General features: G+C 38.5%; 1 protein-coding gene across 1 annotated transcript; it reads left to right on the top strand.

The window, feature by feature from the left end:
• The first annotated feature begins 307 nt into the window (after positions 1 to 307).
• On the top strand, positions 308 to 11,377 carry LOC126614208 (MLO-like protein 6). Its single transcript, XM_050281796.1, has 15 exons — positions 308 to 550; positions 674 to 731; positions 989 to 1,245; positions 2,184 to 2,300; positions 2,403 to 2,463; positions 2,654 to 2,742; positions 8,432 to 8,506; positions 8,753 to 8,847; positions 8,973 to 9,022; positions 9,352 to 9,392; positions 9,504 to 9,677; positions 10,043 to 10,078; positions 10,193 to 10,260; positions 10,360 to 10,420; positions 10,748 to 11,377. Exons 1-15 carry the CDS (start codon positions 428 to 430, stop codon positions 11,207 to 11,209), a joined length of 1,767 nt encoding a protein of 588 aa, XP_050137753.1. The 5' UTR covers positions 308 to 427; the 3' UTR covers positions 11,210 to 11,377.
• Positions 11,378 to 22,391: the final 11,014 nt, after the last annotated feature.

Raw genomic sequence — 22,391 nt, 5'->3', positions numbered from 1 at the left:
ATTGTGTAACGGAACCCAAACTCATACTCTTTCGTGTACAAATACAGCTATATGCAAGAAACAAACGTTTCAAAACAAAATCTGTTAAGAAAAAAAAAATTGAAGGGGTGCGAGTATTATTCAGTCAAAGAAATCTGTATTTGATTTTTGTATCAGGTTAAGGACTCTGTCAAGTCACTCTCTCTCTCTCTCTCTCTCTCTCTCTCTGTATTTTTCTAACGCGTCCAAAAGTCAAAAATCATCCGCTGCAGTCGCTCCTATTTTTCTTTCTTCAGGATCATTTAAACTGCACCCATAACGTGTATATTACCTTCATCTGTTCATTTCATATTCTATCATCTCTCTCTCTCTCTCTCTCATGATATTTGATCACTTGGATTTTTCCAGTCCATTGTTCATAGTCAATTGGGCAACTTAATTCAGAAGCATGGCAGGGGCAACGTCAGGAAGGTCGTTAGAGCAAACGCCAACATGGGCCGTTGCCGTAGTCTGTTTTGTTTTGGTCTTAATTTCAATAATCATTGAACACATAATCGAACTTATAGCAAAGGTAAAATCATACTATAAATGAAAGTTCATTAATTCGGGTTTTCGGACATTCTGTTCTTCAATTAGTTAACTGTCCTGGGTTTTTAATTTCAATATTACATATATTCTTTCATCATTTTTGCAGTGGTTAAAGAAGAAACACAAAAGAGCTCTTTATGAAGCACTAGAAAAGATCAAATCAGGTAACACATGTCGAATCATAGACTAACTGATTACAGAAAATGATTTATGGACACCACTTTTCTCTTTCTGCACATATGCGGTCCATTTTTCGTTTCTTGATTCTTTGTTTTTTTCATCAAAAGGCTATAAATAATCAGAGTTGTCCAAGAGGAGAAAAATGGTGTTGAATCATTTCCCGCTTATTAATTTAGTGAGAGTTAATATTAAGAATATTGAGCTAATACATATGTTTTGTTTGTGTTTGTGGTGTAAATAGAGCTTATGCTCTTGGGGTTCATATCCTTGCTCTTAACTGTGGGACAAGGACCAATATCAAACATATGCATATCACAGAAAATTGGCAACACCTGGCATCCATGTGGCAAGAAGCAAGAAAACAAATTGAATAAGGAAGAGAATGTGGAGTATGAGGATGAAATCCCGGGTAGGAGACTGCTCTCACTGTTTAACGAGACTGGTGGTGGCGCACGCCGTGTTCTGGCGGCTGCTAGCACCGATAAATGTGCAGCAAAGGTAGGAACTATACGAATGTCCATCACTTATATATTTTAATCTACAAATTTTCTATATATGTTTACAAAGAAAATACAATTATGAGAATTGCAAACTAAGAGAGGTGTATTCAATTGGGATTTTGAGGGATTTTAATTATTTTAATGAATCTAGGGGTATTGAATCAGGATTTTGAGTGATTATCTGAAATTCAAGGTGTATTCAATTAGAATTTTAAGATAGTTTATTAAAATCCTTAGAAATCCGGATGTATTCAATTAGGATTTTAAAGAAGTTTATAACATTCTAGGTGTATTGAATTAGAAATTGATTTTAAAGAATTTGAGAAAGTTGAAGAATTAGAGAGAATTGGAAAGATTTCATAGTGTATTTTAAGCATCCACAAATTTCACCTCTCCCCATGAGATTTCAAGGGAATTGAATCAAAATTTTATAGGGAATCTCTACAATTCACACCTCTCCCCATGAGATTTTAAGGGAATTGAATAAAAATTTTGTATTCAATTAGAATTTGGAAAAATTGAGGAATTAGATGGAATTGAAGAGATTTTGTAGTGTATTTTAAGCATCCACAAATCACACCTCTTCCCATGAGATTTCAAGGGATTTGAATCAAAATTTTACATAGAATCTTTATAAATTAGTTAAACTCCGTAAAAATCTATGGATTTATAAATCTATTAAAATCTCACAAATTCCCTATTGAATACACCCCCCTAAACTTCATAAAAATCCATGGATTTATAAATCCATTAAAGTCTCTCAAATTTTCAATTGAATACAAGATTTTCGAAGTACTAATAACAGTTTCCAATGCAGATTAGAAACTAATTAGGAATGAAGTAAACACATTAATATTGTTTTTTATAGTTTAAATATCGATATTGGTTTATAATATAGGAATTACGGCTCATAGAATGTCAACTCAAATTTTGCAGGGTAAAGTATCTTTTATATCTGCGGATGGTATTCATCAACTGCACATTTTTATCTTTGTGTTGGCTGTTTTCCATGTCCTTTATTGCATCCTCACCATGGCTTTAGGAAGAGCCAAGGTACGTAATTTCTCATCAATTCATTCACGAATAATTAACTATTTCTCTTTTTAATAATTATTTAATGGTTAATCAATTGATGATGACTATTTGTGAGTTCAGATGAGAAGTTGGAAGCGGTGGGAAAAGGAAACAAGGACAGATGAATATCAATTTTCGCATGGTTAGTACTGCAAAACAATAATCTTGAGAGCCAAAAAATTTCTAAACAGCAAATTAATTAAATAAAATAATTGATTATTTAATTCTTGTAGTTCTCTAAGGAGGACTTTTAACTACAATACATGAAATCATTCAGAGTCAATGAGTCATTTAATTATTTGATTTTTGTTTCGTTGTTGCGTGTATGACAGACCCCGAGAGATTCAGGTTTGCAAGGGACACATCTTTTGGGAGGAGGCATATGAGTTACTGGACTAAAACACCTTTCCTTATGTGGATAGTAAGAGCTCTCTCTAATTCCTTTTTCCTTAATGAAAGTATAGTACTTATCACTTTGAATTTTTTGCATGCATGAAATGCATTATTTTTTCCATATCAGATTTGTCTGCGAAATGATATTTACGTACTTACAAAAAAAATGTTACGTTGAAGTGTTTCAAATCATGAACCTATCTAGTCCTACCTTTTATTTTGTCCACCTTCGCAACTAGACAAACCCTAGTGGCTTACGTACTTACCGTTTTGTTTATTGCAGCATGCTGTTTTTTTTTTTTTTTTTTTTTTTGTGGTGAAAAAGTTAGTATTCGCCACCAGCTTGACTTCGACATTGATATATTTTTATTCATTTTCTCATCACACACTACAGAATCCAAATACTTAATAATTATTAGATGCGTGGAAACTTATGTTAATCTTATGATTTGATCAGTGTTAAATAGTTAAATATTTCCAAAACTCACAAAGAAAAAAGGAAGTAAGTTAACAAAAAGAGAAGAAACTTGGACCAAAAAAGAAGTAACTTGGACAAAAAAGAAAGGAAGTGACTTGGACAAATCTTTTTTGTCGATGATATTGATTTTGATTGGTCTGAGGTTATCGACAAAAAAGATTTGTCCAAGTCACTTCCTTTTTTTAACAAAAAATAAGGCCTTTTATATTAGCACCCCACAAAATGTTGAATGCACTCCACATTAAAATTTAATATTAAATGACTTATTTACCCTACTATACAATGGCAATTTTGACCTTATTAGGTTTTTTTTTATTTATTTATTTTCTTCAACTATCAAAACCCCTCCGACCCTCCATAGTTGAACAAAACTCTAACCAATGAAACTACAAACATGTTGATTGATAAAAATTATTTTTGACAAATTAAGCACGAAATCGATGTTTCGGAAGCTTCACATGAGGTAAGACTTCATATTTTTTATTGTTTTAGTGATTTTGACAACATCAATAATTATTTAATCTTGCTTTTGATGCGTTATTCAAACTTCTATGTTCGTATTCATCTTTTAGGGATCATAGGGATTACATGAAGAATTAAACACGTAAAATTACCACCAAATATTAAAAACAGACGACATGGGTTTTAATGGTGGAATTGAAAACAACCCACATATGCTTTAAATCCCAAGTAGCATCTTTTGTCAAAATTTCAGTCGGCATTTTTTGTCCAAATTAAAAACTTTATAAGATTTGAGAAATGTAAGGTGTATAAAAAATATGGGGTGCATGTTGAAAATGTAAGGTGTATATTAAAAATGTGGGGTGTAAGGGTATTATGGGGAGTACGTAGGGTGTATTAAGATAATTTTTAATTCAAAAAGTAAATGTGGGGTATATTTAGTATGTGGGTTTTATTCAACAATTTGTGGGGTGTTAATATAATAAACCAAAAATAATATTTACACTAAGAGAGTGGGGGAAGTGGGCTAAGCCTTAATATGGTCTTACCATAATAATGTGGTTCAACTTCACATTTGGCGAGAATCGAACTTAAGATCTCTCACTTACAAGTGAAGACAATTCCCCCTATACTATAATATGTGTTTCTACATCACGAATAGGCTTATTTAAAAATTACAAAGGAAAAGATTTATCATCGAAGGCATGTGAATGTACAAGGGGCTCATTTGAAAGTGCTTATAAAATGAAAGCGCTTTTGATGAAATTGATTTTGAGTTCCAAAACTATTTTTACCAAAAATAAGTTTAATCATATTAAAAACACTTCAAAACAAGTCCTAAATTGACATGGAGGCTTTCAGTTTAGTAATAAAAAATTTGCAACAACGAAAGGTCAACTGATCTCGCTCTCAACATATACAAAATATATTACTGTACACGTCTTCAAATTTAACTTTGATAATGTGCGTTTCTATAAAATAAACGTAATAATATGTAATGCACGTCAGAATTTTAACACTTTTTTAAAGAGTGGTTAAGAGTATATAGGATGTCGATTATTTGTTATATCTTTCCTGTTTTTGTTTTTGCCTGATTGTTTCGGTATATCTTCAACCATTCAAACCTTAATTCACTAATACTTATCTTTTCTAAATTTAAATTTTAACAAAAGAATTCGCGCTGCCTACCTAATTTTGATCAAGTGATTTGGAGATGGGAACATCACTATACAAATGTTTTCTCTTATAAATAACATGTCATTTAATAAGGAAATTAAAGCTGTCAATGAAAGTGACCCTGGCATGGCCATTGGAAATTAATAAGAAACTTAAGGCCTAATAGAAGTTTGATTGTTTAGGAAATTAGGTGAGTCGTGACCCTACCCCCTCTTCAATAATCTTTTATGGAAATTTTGTTCAAGCCATTTGTACGAATGAGAGTAAAGGCGTCCCATTATATATATAAGCGATAACAAGCGGAATGAGAAAGTTAAACTAGGAACCTCTTATACATAGATAATATTTTTAACTTACTGCTTTACAAGTAAGATAATATCATTGTAATTAAGTACTAGTAAAATAAGTTTAGGTGTAACGGGTGTATACACTAATTCTCTTTCTCATGTACGCTATTAATAGGCAATACTTTTTAACATTCACATTTTTATAATGTACCATTTCACATTTTGTATGTTATCAAACATACACAAGTAAAAAAAAATATTGTAGGAGTACTGTGTAGTAGTGTCCTAGTGTACAGGAGGTCTCTTCTAAAATTATTTTAGGGTAAATCACATAAAACTACCTCAATTATTGAGTCAGTCACAGTTTCATACCTCATCTTTAAAAAAATTCAATGACATACCTCATCTTTGAATTTTTTACAATTTCATACCTTCCATTAGTTTTCTGTCAATTTTTCCGTTAAAATAGTGATGTGGCTTAAAAAATTAATAAAATATTAAAAAACTAATTAAATATTAAAAACTAAAAAAAAAACTTGTTTTTTTTTGCACGGGGACCCACCCCGTACCCTTTCTCCCCCCTCCCTTTCCTCCCCCACTTCTCTCTCTCGCCGTGCCCAGAACCCCCTTTCTTCCCCCTCTTTCTTCCCCCACCCATCTTCCCTAAACCCAAAATCAACCAGATACCATCCCAAACCCAGATCCCACTTCCCGTTGCCATTCTCTAGCACATCCCTCAGCACACCCATTCCTCCCTCACCTCCCTTAGCGCACCCACTCCTCCCTCACCACCTTCAACGCCCTCCTCCACAGCCACTCTCCGCCACATCCAGCAAATCTACCAAAACCCTTACCCCGAAAACCATCTTAAACTCTTCCTTGCTCTCCTCATACCCGGCCACCTACGCAATCAACATCATGGCGTCCTCTGCGTCGTACTAGAGCAGAGAGATTTGAGGGTTTAAAGGGGCAAGGGAAGAGGGCATAAATGGTACTAGAGCAGAAAGAGGGTCGGTTGACCCGATTTGATGAAGGCGGAGTCGGAATCAAAAAGGGAGTCGGTCGATGGCGGTGTGGACGGAGGGAAGGCGGGAGGGAGTCGAGCGATTGAGTGGCGCAGGTGAGGTGGGTGATCGGCACGAGGGGGAGGGAGGGAGGTAGTGATCGACGCAGAGGATACGAGATGGGTGGGATCTGGTGAAGGAGGGTGCAGACGGGGTCGACGAGGTCGGGTTAGGGGGTGAAGGTGATGAGATAGTGAAGGGATCCAAGGTCAAGGTCGGGGCCGACGAGGCTACTGTTGCAGCGTGAAAGGGAGAAAGGGAGAAAGCATACGGGAGGAAAGGGGATGGCGGATGAAAAAACCTAGGTGGGTTAGGGGGTTCTAGGCACGGCGAGATAGAGAAGTGGGGGAGGAAAGGAAGGGGGAAGAAAGGGTGCGAGGTGGGTCCCCATGCAAAAATAAAAATAAAAATGATTTTTTTTAAGTTTTTTAATATTTAAATTTTTTTTTTTTAAGCCACGTAACTATTTAACGGAAAAATTGACAGAAAACTAACAGAATGTATGAAATTGTAAAAAATTCGTAGATGAGGTATGACATTGAAATTTTTTAAAGATGGGGTATGAAATTGTGACTAACCCAATAGTTAAGGTAGTTTTATATAATTTATCCATTATTTTAACATGCAAGAGATATTCACAAAAGACAAACACCAAGATTAGCTGTCTGTTGAGGTGGTTTTATATAAATGAGTGGTGTGAAGGCGCTTTTTGATGCTTTTGTGGGGTGACAGGAATGAGAGAGATGATTTCAAATAGTCAATCAGAATATTTTCTCAATATCATTCTGGCTTTTGAATTCAATATAAGGATGCAGACCCTTCTAGATATTCAGAAGAAACGGAAACTAAAGATCTTAATAAGTGTTTCTGGATACAACCTCCCCCGTAAAATCCTGCATTATATAGCAGTCAAAAGGCAAAAAAAACTTCAGACCTTCCGAGGTTGTAAATTTCACAAGGTGCATGTGATTTGCTACCTGTCTACCCGCGTGTTGGCGGCGGGGCAGGTCCTATTAATCTGAGGGTGTAGGATTTTACTAACCTGAGAACTTAAGATGTACTTAAATAAAAAGAATAAAATTGCAGAGTTTTTTTTTTTCTTATAAGATATATGGGTATAATTATGTTGGTACTCTTATTCAATATTTTTTCTTGCACTCTGAATCGAGAGTACTCCGATTCTTATAGGTACATTATGAATCGAGTATTTTATAAATAAATTGTGTTACTTCTAAAGTTAAACTCTCGAACACTTTCAAAATCGCTATACTAAGACAATCGACTAGGGTTTAGAATAGATTAGCATTTTAACTACATGCCAAATATTTGATAATAGATCATCCTATTACGAAATCCATAATAATATTAATTTTCTTTTAATAATGAGAATGTATAAGAAAGCTTTGGCTATACAAATTGGCTTCTTTTTTTTTTCATGTGAAGTTGTGAACAATGTGCTGTCTAAAGTTCGCCAGGACAGTTTCCTCCTTTTTTTCTAATAGTTTGACTTTTACAAGGGACACCTAATTTGATTTTGTTCATATTTCACGAAATTGATAGCTGCAGAAGATCATCTTCTTTTTTGTTAAATATATATTTAGTTTATTAAAGGGATTTTTATTTTGAAATGGATTTATTTAAGTATTGACTTTAGATTAACTCCAGCCGTGGAGTAAAACTCAAATTGTAGGTTCTAAATTTATCCAAACTTGCTCCAACCCTTGGGGCAAATATGAGTTTTAACCCATAACTCATTTCTGAGGCAAATTTAGCCCAGGATTTCCCTGGGGTTAGTGGAGCTGACCCATCATATATGTGTATTTTTTTTTAGTTTTATATTTATAAGTTCATTGAATCTAACTGCTAAAATCTAATATGATCAAATTCAAAGATAAAAATAAATAAAAAAATCTAACGGTCCAAATTTAAATTTAACGGCTAAAGTAATTAAAAAAATCTTTTAAGTGTTTCATAATCTTTTCATAGAACTGTTCCATGAGTTTCATATATATATATTAAAAGGTTACCTTAAGAAAAAAAAAAAACTATCCTAAACGCATTCTTTAATAATTCAGGCTCAAAGTTTAACTTAGAAGGGTTGGAGGAGAAAAAATATTTCCGGGTTAAAACCTAAATTTTCTAGGTTAAAAAATTTAGATTTTAACCCAAGGATTAGAGATGGTCTTAGGGTATTTAAATATTTTCACACGTTATTTTGCCTTACCCTCCATTTATTTTATACTATTGCAGGTTTGTTTTTTCAGACAATTTGTTAGGTCGGTTCCCAAAGTGGATTACTTAACCTTGCGGCATGGGTTTATCATGGTAAGTGCTTTATTAATGTTATTAGACAGAATAATAGTGATGAAATTCCAAAAGTTCTACACAAATTGAAAAGCAACTATATTGTATGGTACATAGACAATCATACAATATGTGAAGAAAAATGATGGAGCTACGTTTTGCCATGGGATAATACAAAGTTGTGACAGATAATAATAAAAACACTATATACATTAGTTTCGATAAATTGTAAACCGCAACCAATAACATTGTAAAACAATATTTCAGGCACATTTGGCACCCCAGAGCCATAAGAAGTTCAATTTCCAAAAGTACATAAACAGATCACTTGAAGAGGATTTCAAGGTTGTTGTGGGAATCAGGTTAGTGATTTGGTGTTTTCTTCTAGTTTTTATCCTTTTTATTTAACTGTGATAGACTTGATCATGTTTCAGATTGGGATTTGTTGAAGTAAACTTTAATTTTCTTAATTTGTTTCAAATTGCAGTCCTCCAATTTGGTTCTTTGCTGTGATATTCCTACTCTTTAATACTCACGGTGAGGAAACATATATAATATTTTTCTCATATATTTCATCACGTCTTCACCTACTAAAATGTATATGTTCACTTTAAATTCAAAATTAATGTTTGAAATTAATTACATTATTTGTCACTTAATACTAATGTCTAGTAGTATTCTTCTTCACTTATATACTTGTAAATGAGAAGTCTTAAGTTCGATTCTCGCCAATACGAACTTGAACCACTTTATTACTAGCTCATTGTGAGGCTTAGTCCACTCTCCCACCGATAATATTGTTTGTAAAAAAAAATAATAATTAATTACATTATTTGATTAAGCTTTCTTGAATTTTTCTTGGACAGGCTGGTATTCTTATCTTTGGCTACCGTTTGTCCCCTTGATTGTAAGTAAAATCTCTTCCCTCATCATAATCTACCAAGTAATTGTAATATAATAGTGGGACCACAAGATGGATAGATAGACCTAACGGTTTAAAATGCACTTGAACTTTCAGATCATTCTTTTGGTGGGGACCAAGCTACAGGTGATCATCACAAAAATGGGTCTTCGAATTCAAGAAAGAGGAGAGGTTGTGAAGGGGCTTCTTGTGGTTCAACCTGGTGATGATCTCTTTTGGTTTAACCGCCCCCGTCTCATTCTCTATCTCATCAACTTTGTTCTCTTTCAGGTACGTAACTTAACAATTTTAACAGAGTGTTTTCTTTTTTGAACTAATGCATAGCGTTAGTGAGTTTCCATCTGCAATTTTATCAGAGTTTTAAGTACTCAAATTTATATTAACATGAACTTAATTCATTTCCAAGGTTACATGATATATAGAATACATTTGATAAAGTAATTACTTATAATTGATTCAATTCCCTATACCACTTACTAAACTTAACTCGATGTGGAGAATTGTAGAGTAATTACAATTGATCCATTTTCCTCTTTCAACTTACTAAATTTAACTCAATCTAGAGATTTCTGGAGATGAGAGAATCTCGCTAACATATATTGACCCTTTTGCATCATCTTTTTTTTAAATTTCAGAATGCCTTCCAGCTTGCTTTCTTTGCATGGAGTTGGGTAAGCTACATCATCCAAATTCTTAATTAATTTGAGATTTATTAGATAAGTAAATAAAAAAAGTGAAGTAGTATACTAATTATCTGATGAATCTTGTACTTTTTGTCATTTCAGTATGAATTTAGCTTGAAATCTTGTTTTCACGAGCACACTGAGGACGTGATCATCAGAGTTTCAATGGGGTGAGTCTCACTTCTTCCTTGGCCTTAACTCTTAATTAATTCTTAGTTTCCTAACCGTTTAAATTGTTCTAACACACAACCAATGGTGGTGATTTTCAGGGTCCTCATACAAATACTCTGCAGTTATGTCACTCTCCCCCTCTATGCCCTTGTCACACAGGTAATGATCTAATTACATGACATGAACATCAATTTATAGATTTAATTGAGCAACCGTGTAGTTTTAATGAGAACCTAATTGATGTAATCTGTGAATTTGCATGATAAAATGACTATTTAGTCGTAATGACATTCAACTTCACTAATTAGAGCGGTCCTGAATTCTAGTCGTATGATCGTGAATGATTTGTCAATATATGACACTCGTTCTTATGTATTGTTGCCCGATTGAATCTAAATTGCACATATAAACCTGTTTTCCCTATATCAATGACTGAATTAAATAAATCTTGAAATTAATATTGACTTTATATGTTGATTTTTGCAGATGGGCTCAACCATGAAACCAACCATATTCAATGAAAGAGTAGCCGCAGCATTACGGAACTGGCATCACACGGCCAGGAAGCACATAAAGCAGAACAAAGGCTCCGTAACCCCAATGTCTAGCAGACCAGCCACTCCATCCCACCACATGTCCCCCGTCCACCTCCTCCGGAACTATCGGAGCGAAGTGGATAGTTTCCATACATCACCAAGAAAATCAAATTTTGAGGGTGAACGTTGGGCCAACGAATCGTCCTCCCCCTCACACCACCTCCATGTAGATGACACTTCATCCTCTTACCACCACCATGAGAGGGTTGATGTCAATGAAAAAATCTCGGTTCATGGGGAAGCTACTAAAACTAATACTAGTACTACTACCATGGAACCTGCTCAAACACATGTAATTAACATGGGACGGTCGAAAGACTTCTCATTTGACAAGAGGGAAAGTATACAATAGGTCGCAAATTTTGATGCATTATGTATCGTCATTAGAGATCGACACTGATTGGTGACAATATATGATGATAGCAAGGACGATGGCGCAATGATCGGAGAGAATGGAGATACTTGAACCCATAGAATTTGCATCCTACATTTTATAATAATGTTATATATATTTACTTCATCTATCTTCTTTGATTTGCTTCATATTTGGCAGGGATAGAGATACACAGAGTACACTGTTTCAATTGTTTTACTGTACTATGTTGTAGCATGTTTTCTGTAAAATAGCAACAATAAAGTAAGGAAAATTTTCACACAAGTAATGAGTAAATGAAAGGGAAGAGAACAAAATCACGAATACAGGGGATGCAGGATATATTAAATAACAACCATTATGTTTCTTTGGTGAGAACTTTGGTATTCTTCAGTCTCACATGATGTTTGATCGTCAAGAATCAAACATCATGAATATAAAAGCATGAAGTCATGATACTGCAGGGGTATTATTATTTTAGAAAACTAAAATTGAAGATGTGTACATTGTGGATGCAAATTTCTTTCTCCTTGATCTTGGACAAAATTGCACCTACAAAACAACTAACACCTTTAGTTAAGGCCAAAAGCCTCATGCGCCCACGATGAATGGCTTTGGCCAAAGAACCTCCGATGCCAAAGTTAGAATTTAGAGAGAAAAATGTTTAGAGAGCTTTTTGGGAGTTTTGCAAGAGTGTTGGAATGATTTTTTGGTGAAAATGAGAGCCTAATTATAGGGATAGGCCGGTCCTCTTTGGAGAAAAAGTGGCCGGCCATTAGGTTGGTCTTTGGGTTTAATTTTGGTTTAATTAGCCAATTTTAATAGGTATTAATTGGCTAATTAAACATAAGGGGAATGTTTTGATGGTTATAGAATATTTAGAATAAATAGATAATTAGGTTATGTAATAATTAGCTAATTGATTTAGCTAAAAAGGGGAAATTAGGTAAAAGATATATGGGGTGAAATAAATTTTAGGAATTACCTTGTAGAAGGATTTGATGAGATGAATTTTTGAATTGTTACCTTTTTGGGGCCTTTTTAACTTGATTGACGGATGATTGTCCGCTACTCGCGCGTAGGAATCCCGGTATGCCTCAAGGGTATTTTTGTCCTCTTTTACCCAAAATTCCACGTGTCGCCTTGTGATTCTTTTTGGCTCCACAAATGCCCCCACACCTGTTGGGCTGCTCGCAGGAAAGGGCAGCATGTGTAGAGATCTTCTTGCTTTATGAAACATAAGACTGCTTCATTTTTTGATGTAGATTCCCTCTTTAATAGGAAATTAGATCCTTTTAGGAAAGGGAAATAAATTTCTCTCAAAGTCTATTTAAGTCCACCTTAAGGGGGTTATTAAGTCAACTTTGGAGAGTGATTTACTTTACCCTGCAAGAGAGAGAGCTTAGAGGATATTTGTTCCCCCTCCTCTAGCAATCTTTTACATCTTGCCCGTGCAAAGGACCGTCTTTCGTTGATTTCTTCGTCTTCTTCGTGCCATATCGATGTAAGAAAATTTTAATTTTTCTTGTCTTCTTCTTGGATAGTGTTGTCGCAGGGCAGCCGTCGGGGTGGTGTAGCACGTCGGCTGGCAAAGGCCAAGAGTCGGCTCGACATGGGCCGAGGAGGTGTCGTGGAAGGACCACTGCTTGGGCAGCTCGGCTTGGCTAGAGCCAAGAGTAGCTTGTGCGGCTAGGGCTGCAGATATGACGCTAGGGCGCAATGTTAGGCGAGCCGTATGGCTCAGGTCTTTGGGTTCTTGGACCTAACTCGGGCCAGGCTAACGATTGAGAGAAATAAGAAGCTCATTGGAGCTCATGGGTTGCTGGAATGCTGGGCATGCAGGCCTCCTGCCTGCTAAAATGCTGGGTTGAGCTCATCTGCTAAGTACCGTGAATGTCGTTGACTGCTTAGTCCTCTTCGTCGGGAAAAAGGTAGGTTGCCCCCGAAAGATAAGGTAAAGAGGATTAAGGCGGATGCATTGGCTCATCTGATCGTTGTCATAGAGCTTACTATGAATGAAGGTCAAAAGAAGAGATCTTCCCCGCCTGCTCAAGATATGATGGTTAAGAGAAATCTGAAGACTTCTTCCACTGCTCGTACGGGTCTGCTTGCTGCTGAGAGGTCTGTGATTGGCAGGACTTTTTCCGATGGGAAGAAAAATGAAGCTACTAGATCTGAGCATGTGGCGCCTATCATCGAGAATAACTAGTAAGATTGTTGATAGAATTTCTCAGCGTAGAGGTCATGTCGTGCCCCCAGTGCCAAAGTCTGTACCTAGACGTCCGTTAGGAGCTAAGTCTGGTTCACCTTTGGAGAGGCTTGCTATTATGAAGAGCGATAAAATGGACTCTGCTGCTAAAGTGGCACTAAGGCCCACTCCCTCTGCTGTAGAGACTGACTCGCCTGCTGGGAAAGATGAGACTGCTCGCGTGGGCAGCTGTGAGAAATCCACTAAACCTGCTTCTAGGGAGGCTGCTGAGATCCATATGCTTTTAATACCAGATCTGCTTGAAGACATTAACGTTTGTGCCAAGTTTGTTGATGGCGTTAGAAAGGTTGTTTGCCCAAGTTCCTTTGCAAAACATATGACCCAATATAGAATAACTGCTCTGCTTGCTATAGTGCAGATGTAGCAATGCTGCCAATGAGGTGGCAAAGACTATGGCAGCTAAAGCTTATTCCTTGACTAAGGAGATCAAAAGGTTGGATTCTGAGCTCGTTTCTTTGAAGGGGTCTAATATTTCTGCCCCTACTTCTCTACAGCTTGAGACCGCTCGCCAAGAGATCATTGACTTGAAGACTAGGCTTGACGCGATCCAAGTTAAGTATGAAAGTGCAGAGAATGAGATTGGATGTTACATAGCATAGATTCAAGATCTTGAGTTTACAGTTTTTGAGCTTCGTTTCGCTGTTTATACAAAGGATGAAGAGTCGATTGTTGCTTATAATCAAGTGATCCACTTTAAGAGAATCGTCGATAGGCTTGAACACCAAGTGTTGGAACTTCAAGGTGTACTGAAGATCAACGAAAGTCTAAAGAAAGAAGTGGATGAGTTGCAGCACGTCCGTGTTGGTCTACTTGAGAAGAATGAGCAGCTGAAGGGTAAGAATGATGGGCTCAAGGTTTCAAGACCTTCTCTATTTCTTCGGAAGACTTGCTTGCTTTTACTTTTAAGGCTTCCATTGGTGAAGTAGTTGGAGAAGTTGGTGCCTAGGCTGGGGCAATCGAGGGTGCAGTGCTGGATGATGCCGCTGCTAAGAGCGTCATGGCTGCTGAAGGTGTGGCGACCGAATAGTCGTGGGATGTCCAGGCTGCTAAAGTGTAGTCCTCTAGGTAGCCTTTAGGATTTTCTTTGTTTTTCCTTTTAGCTCTTGTTTTGCTTGAACTCATTCAGCCTTTGGCAATTGTTTATAAACATTCTTCCTTCGCTTTTCTTCATCTTCGCTTCTTTTGTTCATGCCCTAACCTTTAAACTTTATAATCAAGTGGCAGGCGTGCTACATTTTTATAAGCAAACAGGCCCGCGTAGCCTATGCAGTCGTAGGTGTTGGTGTAGAACTTTGCAAAGTTGTTAGCCATAGGGTTGGTAGCTGAATGCCTTACTTACAGAAGTAGACAAGTCCGCGTAACCACTAGGCTGTTAACCTTGGCTTTCTCCAATTCTGTAGGTTGCGTAACAAGTATCACAACACTTTAGGACTTGGTGTAGGTTGTTCTGCACTTGGCAGAGGTGAAGCTTATCGACTACGTAGCATGTCGGCAGTGGATAACACTTCGTATATGCACACTAACTTGTTTAACCTTTCACAAGAATGTGCGGTTGCATAAGTCTAGCGTGGTTTTACTGTTCGAAAGGCAAGCCGTAGGCAGTCTTCCGGAAACCGTAGGCTACCTTAGTGCACTCGGTAGCAACTTTAGGGTTCCTAGACAGCCGTCTGTAGGGCGTACTGCATAATGTGCCCCCTTCGTCTCTAGGGCTGACACGCCCCGAACCCGGGGTCGGTAGTAAAATAAGACCCCGTGCCCGAAACGCGAGTAAAAGTAAAAATAAATAAAAGGAAATCGACACGGGTTGAAAAATGAAATCCTCTTATTAAAATAACTCTGTAATCCTTACAGGGTGTACAAAAGTAATAAATTAAAATCCTTAAACTTCTCATCAATCACAACCTTAGCTCTTCTAACACCTGTCTTGCCAAATAACTCATCTGTAAAATAATAGGTGAGGAGTGAGCAACAACCACCGTCACTCAGTGAGTAGAATATATAATATGCCAATCAAGCTTGCCATTTTAATAACACTATAAAATAGGATAATAATAATATCAAAGCTTTAGCTACATAATTCCATATCACATCATCCCTTTACGTGTCCATTATATCCTTCATAAATTGTAACTCACCACGTGACCCCTAATGACCATTTGCCCTAATGTCCCCATGTGCAGTTTACATTTATCTCTCGGATTAATGCAACACTAAAGTTCTCATGCTCCATGAATATTTCCAAATACTCACATATCACTATATTAATAATTCCAAAATCATTTCAACAAATCCAACATGCTTGACTTAAAATAGATAGAGATTTATAAATAGATAAAACCCACAATAGTTCGTGGTTTTCATTTATCAGAAAATAAGAATATTTTGAAACACATTACATAAACCACTCACCTCGATAATCCAAGCTTTAGCAAGACAACCCAACTAACATCTCCACAAACCTCAAACCCTAATCTCTTTTTAACTCTCTCTCTCTCTCATATATATATATATATATATATATATATATATATATATATATATATATATATATATATATATATATATATATATATAGTACGTCAACTCCGAAGCATGCACTGAAATGCTAGCTTCTTTCCAAAAACATTGGAGCAAAGATCCCTATTTATACTAGTAGGAGACGGTTAGGACAAGACTCTAATTGGTGCAAAGATCCCTATTTATACTAGTTGGAGGCTAGATAATGGTGGCCTGCAAGGTGTCAACCACATAAGAAAGGAAATGATACGGTGTAGCCACCTAAGGCTATTTGAAGCCACGTCCAAGTTATATAGCTTGGAACACTCAGCAATTAGATTGCTTATTCACTTCTAATACATCATATTACCTCATATTGCATGGCCTTGTTAAGCCACCTCAACCTATCACCCCACTCAAGTACCACGTGTCATCCTAACTGGCAAAGCAAACAAAGGAACCAAGTAAACTTGGCAAACATAAATAAAATAAAATAATATATATATATATATATATATATATATAGGTCACGGTTATTAAGTAATAATGAATAAAATATAATATAACAAGTAAATGTACATATAAATATAATATAAATAGCATTGTTGAAATAATATTGTAAACATATTTTTAAAATACGAGACCTTACAATGGCTCGGTTCCCCGCGGATTAGGCCAAGAGACCCAAAATCCTTCAGTTAGCTAAGCCTTAAAAAAGACCATTGTGGCTAGTTCTAGGAATCCTGGCGCAAGCCATCGTGCATCTAGTTATACTAAGGCAGCCAGGCTCATCCACGTCTAGATATTCGGAGTGTAAATTTTATCCTCCCGTCTTGGAGAGCTGACTCATGTGGGTGTCAGGGAATTGGTTTACCCTCTCGCACTAGAAAGCAATTAGTTTACCCTCTCACATTGGAGAGTATGGTTGGTCCCTTGGGGGGTGTAATTCTTGCGATGAGTCCCTAAGAAGGGCGTGGTTTTCTTTTGAAGTGCAGGAGTGATCAGTTGTTGTAAGCATGCAGCTGAGCCAAGTTGTGATTACTTCTGAATTCCTCATTGAAAAATGAGTGAAACGAATGAGAACTTAGCTATAAGGTAGGAACTGCATAACAACTGGATAACCTCAGCTTGTGAGGTGGTGCCCGTCGAGCTGCTTGAGCCTTCGAGCTTTGATGTAGCGGAAGGTCACACATGGTACTTCCTCAGATTGTAGGTGTTCCGCCACTTTTCGATCTTTTTGTCGTTTCATGGTGGCGACGGTGTAATTACTCTTGCTGCCTACTCTGTTGATCTTGTGCGGACATTCCCATATGGGATCCATCTTTTTAGAGCCTTCTTCTCGGGCAATGATGAAGGCTTTTCTTAGGACTAGATCTTCGGGCTAGAACTGCCTGATCTTAGCTCTTTGTTGTAGTTGGAGATGAGCTGCTGATGGTAAGTTGCAATGCAGGTGCTGGTCTGCTCGCGCTTCCCCTCTGCCAGATCTAAGCTTGTGACCATCTCCTTACTGTTCTGCTCAATGCTTGGTAGTAGAGCAGTGATACTTGGCTTGATGACATTGGGATGAATGATTGCTTCTGAACCAAATGCCAAAAAGAAATGAGTTTCACCGGTTGCTAATCTTTTGGTGGTGCGATATGCCCATAAACATCTGGGGAGTTCGTCTGGCCATTTTTCCTTCTTTTTGGTAAGGGATTTCTTGAGGCAGTCGATGATCATTTTGTTGGATGATTCGACTTGCCCATTGCTTTGAAGATATCTCGGCATGGACATGTGCTGCTTGATGTTATATTCTTGGAAGAACTTCTCCAAATCTCTGCCTATGAATTGCGGGCCGTTATGGGTGACGATGGACTGAGGGATGCCAAATTAGCAAATGATGTTCCTCCATATGAAGCGTTCTATGTCCGTCTAAATCGTGATCCTCATGGCTCTGCTTCTACCCATTTGGTGAAATAGTAGATTGCCACAATCATTATGCCTTTGCCTCCAGTAACAGGCAGCATAAGTCCTACTAGGTCGATTGCCCACTGCATGAACAACCAAGGACTCGTCTGCGAGTGTAGCTCGCTGGCAGGCAGTGCTGGTACCGGCTTATAGCGTTGGTAGTGGTTGCAGTTTTATACTAACTCTTTAGCATCTTGGTGCATGATATGCCAATAGTAGCCTGTGGCAAGAGCTTTTTGTGCTAATGATCGGCCTCCGAAGTGGTTTCCACGAACGCCTTCGTGGATTGAGCTTAGAACCTTCAAGTCGTTGGGATGAGCTAGGCAGCAGAGATATGGTCCGGTGTGGGATCTTTGGATGAGAATGTTGTGACACTTAGGCTGCTGGCTCCGTCTTTATGCTTGGCTTGTCAAGATATTCCATCGAAATAGAGCGTTTTAAGTTGGTTATTAAGGGCGGAGCCTAGGCAGGCTAGTACGTATACGTAAGCGTTGTCTGCCTGTGGAACTTGAGTGAGGGTGTAAGTCTGAAACGCCTCAAACAGTCTTGCTAGTGATTAGCTGGGAATCGAAATGAATTGAAAGCTTTTTCACCACCAAGTATTTTGTCATTCGAAGGCCTACGTAAATACCAGAAGTCTCCATCGGGTGGAGCAGGGGTAGCTAGAGTGTGCTCGGCTACTTCCGGGGCATCGTTAAGCCGCTCTGTTACGTCACCTAGGCTCGGCATGAAGGCGCAGTAGGGAGCTGTGGAGATGGGGCCATGTCACACGCAGCAGGAGATGCTCAACTGCCAGTATTGGGCCACTCTAGAGTTGAATCATTAAGCAAATGTCGGCTAGGGCTATGTGGTGCGCAGTAGGAAGTGGTACTCAACTGCAGATACATGTTGCTCCTATGTAGAATCTTTTAGGGTGATGAGGACAAAACTTGTTTTCGAGTGTGTCCTTCCAATGTTCGTCTACCCTTGGCGTGTCTTTTGGGTCGAGTTGTTGCGTTTGTCAGAAAACTTTGCATCCACCAGGGTCTACCCCTTTATTGTCGCGCGTCTGGATTGGGCGGAATAGTACGTCATGAGGATAACTACAAGCATTTGAAAGTAAAACTTGAGCTTCCGGGTTGCAACAACTATCGCCAAAGTTAGTTTTTGAATTTCTGATAACATCAATGAGAGCTTTTAAACTGTGGAATACAACTGATAGCATCAAGGAGAGCTTTTAAACTATGGAATATAGGTAGTCTGGCCCCTAGCTCTTCTCGTATGATGGTAGAGCTTATTGCTGCTTCAGATGTGACTTTGAATCTCCTTCAGAGTAGTGGGGGACTTCATATTCAAGATCCCTCGGATTTGCCTTGAATGGGCATCGGCGAACTTCGTCCCAAAGTGCATGCTTTTCTGCCAGAACGAAAGAGTCTGCCAGAGTTAGATCTTCTTTCATTATCAATTTTCTGAATAGTGGGTGGTCTGCTGGAAGTCCTTTTTGGAAGGTTGTTCTAGCTATCAAGTCGTTGCATCCGACTATATTTGCCTTCTCTGCTTTGAACCTCCTTACATAGTCGCAAAGCAACTCCTTTGGGTTCTTCTTGACGTCGAACAAATGGTCGGACTTCTTTTTGATCGAGCGACAGAATGAATATTCTTTGATGAAAACCAAAGAAAGTTCGTCAAAATTTCGGATGGATTGTAGCGGCAGGGTGTAGAACCAATCTTGCGTCTCGCCTTGTAGAGTGGTGGCGAATATCTTGCACATGAGATCATTGTTGTTTCGATAGAGGATCATTACACTTTGGTAATGCTTTAAGTGTCTCTCCGGGTCTTCATCCCTTTTGAAAGATGTGAAATGTGGCATGCTGAACTCGCGTGGAGGCTCTACCTGCTTGATCTCGTCCTTGAAGAGTGACCTGCTTATGTTGGTCATGTTCCGTCGTAATGCATCGTGGATGACCTCGTTATGTTGGAAATTATGCAATCGCTTGGTCAATAGTCTATCTACTTCTTCCTCAATTTTCCTTTGTTAAGGTAATGGAGCTCTCGGCTGCCCCCAATCGTGACTTGCTGATCTAGGCTACTCTTCCATGTGTTTGGGTCGTCTATGCGGCGAATGCAGTGTATGTAGCGCGTTCCTAACAAGCGAGCGAGTTCTTCGCAGACTGCCAGTTGAACTTGAGCCGTATTGAGTGACTACTTCTCTTTGTCTGTCGTGCTGCCTACTCTGATGTGAGGTGCATAATGCTCCTTGCGGGCTTAGCCGCGAATGAACACTTCGCCTAGAAGGTTGATCATGTTGACTATCGAAGTATGACCCCAACCGTGAATGTATGCTTGTCTGTGGGCCTAGTCGAGAGTACACACTCCTCCGCGCTCTAAGACAGGAGTATACACTATCTCGGGGGCCTAATCAGGAGTGTACACTGCCTGAACACTCGGTTTGTGGCTGGTCGAGTGACTGCTTGCTAAGACGCTGCTAGAGAGATTCTTTGTCTGCCCTTGTCCTACTTCGGGACACCTCGTCTGGGGCACGTTGCATCCTGATGCAATGCAAAAGTTAGTTCACCCAGGTCGTTTGCTATACGAGGGCTCTCGTTAACTCTATGACTTGTCGAGACAAGTGTTGTTCTCCATTTGGGCTGGAATAGCTTGGAATGAATACGTCTTCTTGAGCAGTGGAAGTGTGGTAGACTCCGGGCGTGAGATTTGAGTTGGGAAAAGTCAAATCCAAAGAAAAATGTGGTGAAAATGCTCCCGGTTCGATCGTCGGTCTGAAAATTTGAAACCGAGACGGTTGAACTAATCTTGAATCGATTTGGGTTGTTTGGAATGCCACGGAAGCAGGCTGGGCCACGGGAGTGGGCTGCTCGGCTGGAGCAGGCTGTGTCACGAGAGTGGACTGGTCGGCGGAAGCAGGCTGGGCCACGAAAGCGGGCTGCTCAGCTGGATCAGGCTGGGCCACGGGAGCAGGCTGGGCCATAAGAGTGGGCTGCTCGGTGGGAGCAAGCTGGGCCACGAAAGTGGGCTGCTTGAAGTGTGATGCACATGGGTACGAGGCTTGGGCTCGGCTTAGCAACGTGTTGAGTTCGCGTTGGGCTTGGAATGACATGGCTTAGGTGATAGCCTTAGTGCCATGAGCCTTGGATGGCATGGCTCAGGCCATGGTGAAGGCACAATGGACCTCGCCACGGGTGGCTACCGACATAGCCACTGCGGTGGTTCCCGTGGTGGAAACTCGTGGTGGTGGTACCGCTCCACTTATTGTCACATTTAGCCTCGTGGATCGTCGTGGTTCCATTCCTTGGATATTGGAATTTTTACTCATGAAATTTTCTAAATTTCTAGCCACTATATTCTTCTTTTACGTTTTATCAAAGAATCTTTGCAAATAAAAAATTTTAATAATAAGAACGTATGAAAAAATACAAGTAGACTAGAAAATAGAGAAAAACCTTTTTTATGCAAGAGTCTTCTACGAGTGTGGATTTCTTCTCTCAATGAAAGCACCAATTTGTGGATGCAAATTTCTTCCTCCTTGATCTTGGACAAAATTGCACCTACAAAACAACTAACACATTTGGTTAAGGCCAAAAACCTCACGCGCCCACGATGAATGGGGGGGCTTTGGCCGAAGAACCTCTGATGCCAAAGTTAGAATTTAGAGTGAAAAGTGTTTAGAGAGCTTTTTGGGAGTTTTGCAAGAGTGTTGGAATGATCTTTTGTTGAAAATGGGAGCCTATTTATAGGGATAGGCCGGTCCTCTTTGGAGAAAGAGTGGCCGGCCATTAGGTGGGTCTTTGGGTTTAATTTTGGTTTAATTAGCTAATTTTAATAGGTATTAATTGGCTAATTAAACATAAGGGGAATGTTTTGATGGTTATAGAATATTTAGAATAAATAGATAATTAGGTTATGTAATAATTAGCTAATTGATTTAGCTAAAAAAGGCAAAATTAGGTAAAAGATATATGGGGTGAAATAAATTTTAGGAATTAAAGGATTTGATGAGATGAATTTTTGAATTGTTACCTTTTTTGGGCCTTTTTGACTTGATTGACGAATGATTGTCCGCTGCTCGCACGTAGGAATCCCGGTATTCCTCAAGGTTATTTTTGTCCTCTTTTACCCAAAAATCCACATGTCGCATTGTGAGTATTTTTTGCTCCACATACACTCTATATCGTGATTGTTTAAATCGCGATACATGATGAAATCTGATTCAATTTTTGTACCACCAAACAAGATGCCACAATATTTCTCCACAGCCTCAAGATCTGCATGGGCTGGCTTGCCAGCGACGCTATTTGATATTTTAACCCGAAAAACTAATACATGTACGTACGCAGTAGGCATACAATCCCTTCCGAAAAACACGAAGCACTTGCGATCACCTTCACCGCATTCACCCAACAAGAAACAGTTATCGGTAAGTAAATAATTATTGAACATCTCCTTAAGCTC

The sequence above is a fragment of the Malus sylvestris genome, chromosome 3, assembly GCF_916048215.2.
Source record: "Malus sylvestris chromosome 3, drMalSylv7.2, whole genome shotgun sequence".
Lineage (NCBI taxonomy): Eukaryota > Viridiplantae > Streptophyta > Magnoliopsida > Rosales > Rosaceae > Malus > Malus sylvestris.
The sequence above is the reverse complement of the archived record's forward strand: the minus strand, read 5'-3'. Positions and strand labels throughout refer to the sequence as shown.

Excerpts from the sequence above, each read along its gene's own strand:
- LOC126614208 (XM_050281796.1), top strand. The coding sequence starts at position 428 with ATGGCAGGGGCAACGTCAGGAAGGTCGTTAGAGCAAACGCCAACATGG. Across the intron at positions 551-673 it reads TAATCGAACTTATAGCAAAG|TGGTTAAAGAAGAAACACAA; the intron begins GTAAAATCATAC and ends TCATTTTTGCAG. Across the intron at positions 8,507-8,752 it reads TGCGGCATGGGTTTATCATG|GCACATTTGGCACCCCAGAG; the intron begins GTAAGTGCTTTA and ends ACAATATTTCAG.